This window comes from Akebia trifoliata, chromosome 13 (genome assembly GCF_017979445.1).
Source record: "Akebia trifoliata isolate Shusen 1 chromosome 13, ASM1797944v1, whole genome shotgun sequence".
In the NCBI taxonomy this organism is placed as follows: Eukaryota; Viridiplantae; Streptophyta; class Magnoliopsida; order Ranunculales; family Lardizabalaceae; genus Akebia; species Akebia trifoliata.
Window position 1 is genome coordinate 10,700,030 of NC_141387.1, and position 4,422 is coordinate 10,704,451.

General features: G+C 35.0%; 1 protein-coding gene across 1 annotated transcript; it reads left to right on the forward strand.

Moving 5' to 3' along the window:
- Positions 1 to 612: 612 nt before the first annotated feature.
- LOC147387822 (1-aminocyclopropane-1-carboxylate oxidase homolog 1-like) lies at positions 613 to 4,161 on the forward strand. Its single transcript, XM_086421824.1, has 3 exons — positions 613 to 1,288; positions 3,101 to 3,422; positions 3,801 to 4,161. The coding sequence occupies exons 1-3, from the start codon at positions 747 to 749 to the stop codon at positions 4,047 to 4,049; spliced, it is 1,113 nt and encodes a 370-aa protein (XP_086277950.1). The 5' UTR covers positions 613 to 746; the 3' UTR covers positions 4,050 to 4,161.
- Positions 4,162 to 4,422: the final 261 nt, after the last annotated feature.

The window sequence follows — 4,422 nt, forward strand, 5'->3', positions numbered from 1 at the left end:
TCACAAAGTGACACTGAAACCGATAATTTATAAATTCTACCATTTTTCAAAGAAACCACTTACCGAATTCATAATTTAGGCGTTTCTTAAAATTATATTTTAATATAAAGATTATGAATTAAATAATCTTTTATATTTTATTAATATTTTTATAAGTTTTGTTTAATTCCTTAGAAAAGGAAAATGCTTCACTACCTATTTCGTTGGACATTCGGCTGACCTGGCAATGCATAGAAAATCGTTGATTTTATAAATTATATCTCGAGGATGTAAATTTTTGGTTTTCTGTAGATGCGTGTGGTGTGGACACTCTGATCACACTCTTTTTTGTAAGTATCTTGGTACTGTAAGTCAAGCCGCCTCGATAGACTATCCGACCTTTTCTTATTTAATATTTATATGACGTGAAAGCGTGTGAAAATCATAGATACTTTTCATCAAGATACGAGTCATGAAGCATCTATGATTCCTATCCACTTTGCGACATGAGGTTCAAGCTTCACATCACTCTAAGACTTGCTCACAAAAGATGTACTACACATTTTGAGGTGGCATTAGCAAAAGTTGGTGTGACAATAAAAGCTCTCAAATATTTATGGTGTATTCTTTTTTATTTCTAACGTAAAGAAGTCAAGAACCACTTCTCTTCTTCCAACATCTAGACGTGAATTCAACACTTAGATTTTTCAGTGATCGATCTTCTTGTGTTCTTCATCAAAAAAAAAAAAACCATAGAAGAAACAGAAATGGTGGTCTCCGAATCGGGCGAAGTTTCTATTGACAGTAAGTTGAACTATGATCGAACCCAAGAATTGAAAGCCTTTGATGATACGAAAGCGGGTGTTAAAGGTCTAGTCGATGATGGTGTGGCAAAGATCCCACGAATCTTCATCCGACCTCAAGATCCACTAGATGAGAATTCCACTTTGGACAATGAGCAACTCACGATTCCAATTATAGACTTTCAAGGAATCGAGAAGAGTGTCGATCGACGAAAGGAGATCATCGAACAAGTCCGACAAGCATCGGAGACTTGGGGATTTTTCCAAGTAGTGAACCATGAGATTCCTATAGAAGTCTTAGATGGGATGTTTGAAGGAGTACGTAGGTTTTACGAGCAACCTAAAGAAGTGAAGATGGAGTACTATACACGTGATGACACAAAAAGGGTGGTTTACAACAGCAACTTTGATCTTTATAGAGCACCAGCTGCTAATTGGAGAGACACCTTATTTTGTGTCATGGGTTCTGATCCTATTAACGAGGAAGAGTTGCCTTTGGCATGTAGGTACGTATTGAAACAAGTACATATTATCAAAAAACAAGATTTCAAGCCTTACTAGTAAGAGTTGCTTTGCTCTAATGGATTACCACATTAACAAATAGCAATCTAACACCACAAGCCCTCTAGATTTCATGGAAAAACCCAGATCTAAAAAAAAAGACCAATTTTTTTTTTCTCTTTTGTGCTTGATCCACGGTTTTAAAAATGGATGGCTAACGAACTTCTACCTATTCCCAAATTTAAAATCAAAATTTAATGGTGAAATTTTTCTTGATTTTTTTTCTTTTCAAAGTTTATAGAATTTTTACCTCTACATCCTTGATGCACTGTATCATGATTTTGGATAGTACAAGGTGAGTCCAAAGGGTGGAATCGTTACTAACTTAGAAAGGCTAGTCAGACTCCATATTGTATATGCCAAGGTGAGTGTGGGTGGGGGGATGGTCGTGCTGGGGTGACACAAGATTTACTGTGATTCTCACAATTCGGACGTGGACATACATACATAACCATAGATGATTTTTACTCGTATCGCGAGGAAACACATATATGGTTATTTGCACATCTCACATCAGACTTGTGAGAATTGCAGTAAATACTTTGTGTCATTTCAGCATTTTCCTAAAAATAAATAAAAATTAATCGTTTGACACTTGTAGAATTCGTCCAAGTTTATCTTGAACTTCATGGAGTGGACTCTTGAATTAAAGAAATGACATTTTTATTTTCGTACATAAATTTTTGTATTTAATTTATTTTATTTAAAAACACTTAATTTCCTTAATAGTAAGGATGGTTTGAGGATCACCCATTCGCGTGGTATCCATAAACATAAGAGTAATGATTTTGTAACTAAACCTGGCAAGTTGACTCAAAAACCAACTCACATGTACCCCTACTACAAGAACAATAGATTTTTCCCTAGGAGTACACAACTCCATAAACCATGTGCAACTGTGTATCCCGTAAGAAAAAAATCTATGGTTCTTGCACTTGCCACATCATTGAGTTTTTGAGTTACCCTGTCAATTTGAGTTACAAAATCAGCACTGAAAACATAATCAATGTCACAGGTATATATGTTGATTTTTCACGGTTGGATTTAGATTTTAATCTTGGGAGTTTGATGATCATTTATTTTCAAAACCTTGGATCAAAGTCAATGTTGAGGTGTTATTTTGACAACCTGACAATCCATGTGATTCCAACAACCCTTACTAAGCCTAGTCAGACTTGTCAACCTGACTAGCCTTATTCTTTGTTATTTGTTAAGTTAGTACATATACTAGATGACATATTTCACATGCCTCCAAGAATTCAACAATATTAGACGCGCCTCTATTGAGTGTTAACTTTAACCAACACAGTTGATTTGGTCAAAGTTCATGATTAAAGTAATCAAGTGAAAAATATCTTAGCCATTTGTTTGAGGAACATCAAACTTAAGACTGAGATGGGAGGAAAGATATTGTTTTTCTAGAGATCAATACCGATTTTCTAAAGTGATCCATTTTCTACAGAATTCCCCCAAAATATCTTCCCTCTGTGCTTCACCACAAGCGCTGTTTGAAGTTACTACCCCCCACCCCCCCATCTTGTTTTTCCTCTTGGTGCGAGGTCGATACACAGAAAGCGTGTAATTCCCCAACGAAAAGTTGGGAGACGACTCAATATGAAGAATATCATTGTAATAAGGAATATACATGAGGTTATTGTGATAATGACATTCTGTGACAAATTCAAACAAATCCTTAATTTGTAGAAATAATTAATTTTGATATAACCTCCCTAATGATGAAAGTGCCTAATTTGTAGAGATACAATAATCGAGTACTCAAAGCATGTGTTGAAAATGGGGATCACATTGTTTGAGTTGCTATCGGAGGCTCTTGAGCTCAATCCCAGCCACCTTAAGGACATGGAATGTAGCAAGGGACATTCAATTCTCTGTCATTACTATCCAGCGTGCCCTGAACCGGAACTTACATTGGGCACTAGTAAGCATTCAGATACTGATTTTCTAACTATCCTTCTACAAGATCACATCGGCGGCCTCCAAATTCTTCATCAAAATCGATGGGTAGATGTCCCTCCCATGCATGGAGGTCTAGTAGTAAACATTGGAGATCTTTTACAGGTAATTCTTTGTTATATTAATCTTATTCCATATTAATCACATTTTATTGTTTAGTTGATAATTTATGGTTCATGAAGTTTATTTTTATATAGCTTCTACAATCTACATTGAAGATGTTATTATCAATGTGATTGGTATGATAGTAAGGCTATTTCAGACATAGTTACCATAGTAACCAATCAATTCTACGTGCATAAAGCTTCTCTACTATACCTTTGGCTATGCTTCATGCAACATTTATAACAATTGAAATGCAATCGTTTATTGATGATGTTTTTTGCACATCTGCAAAAAGGATAGTTTACGAAAGCATTATAAAGGATTTAGCATGAAATTGTTACTATGTCTTAACTTATTTTGTTTGTTGTCTTGATTCAGCTTGTCTCTAATGACAAGTTTAAAAGTGTTCAACATAGAGTACGTGCCAACCATGTAGGCCCAAGAATATCTGTAGCATACTTTTTCTACAACAATCTTCAGCTATCAACAAAGATCTCCCCAATCAAGGAGTTGTTATCAGAAGAAAATCCTCCTATATATAGAGAAACAACGGCGAAGGAATTCATTGAATACTACAATGCAAAAGGATTAGATGGGAACCCTGCTCTGCTACATTTCAAGTTGTGATGTTGGTAAGAAAACTAAGATTACAAATTTGGTACTTGACATATGTAGCAGATGATTCACAGTTTTTGTTTCCAAAAAGGACCCATAATTTATGGAATGTTCTGTAAGTGTTGATCTTCACCTCTCTTTCATTAAAATGATTGTACACACTTTTTTTTATGCAGGTTCAAACATTTACGTTTGTTTTGGGTTATATGTTTAAAGTTTAAACTCAATGTCACTATAATATAATTATTTAGATTTTCATGGGACTAAATACTTCCTAACATTGAGAGGATCATTTGAACATGACAATGTACCTAAGGGATTTAGTCTAGTTGCATACCTCTATGGATACACAGAAAAGATGTCATACAAAGGTGGATAATGTCTT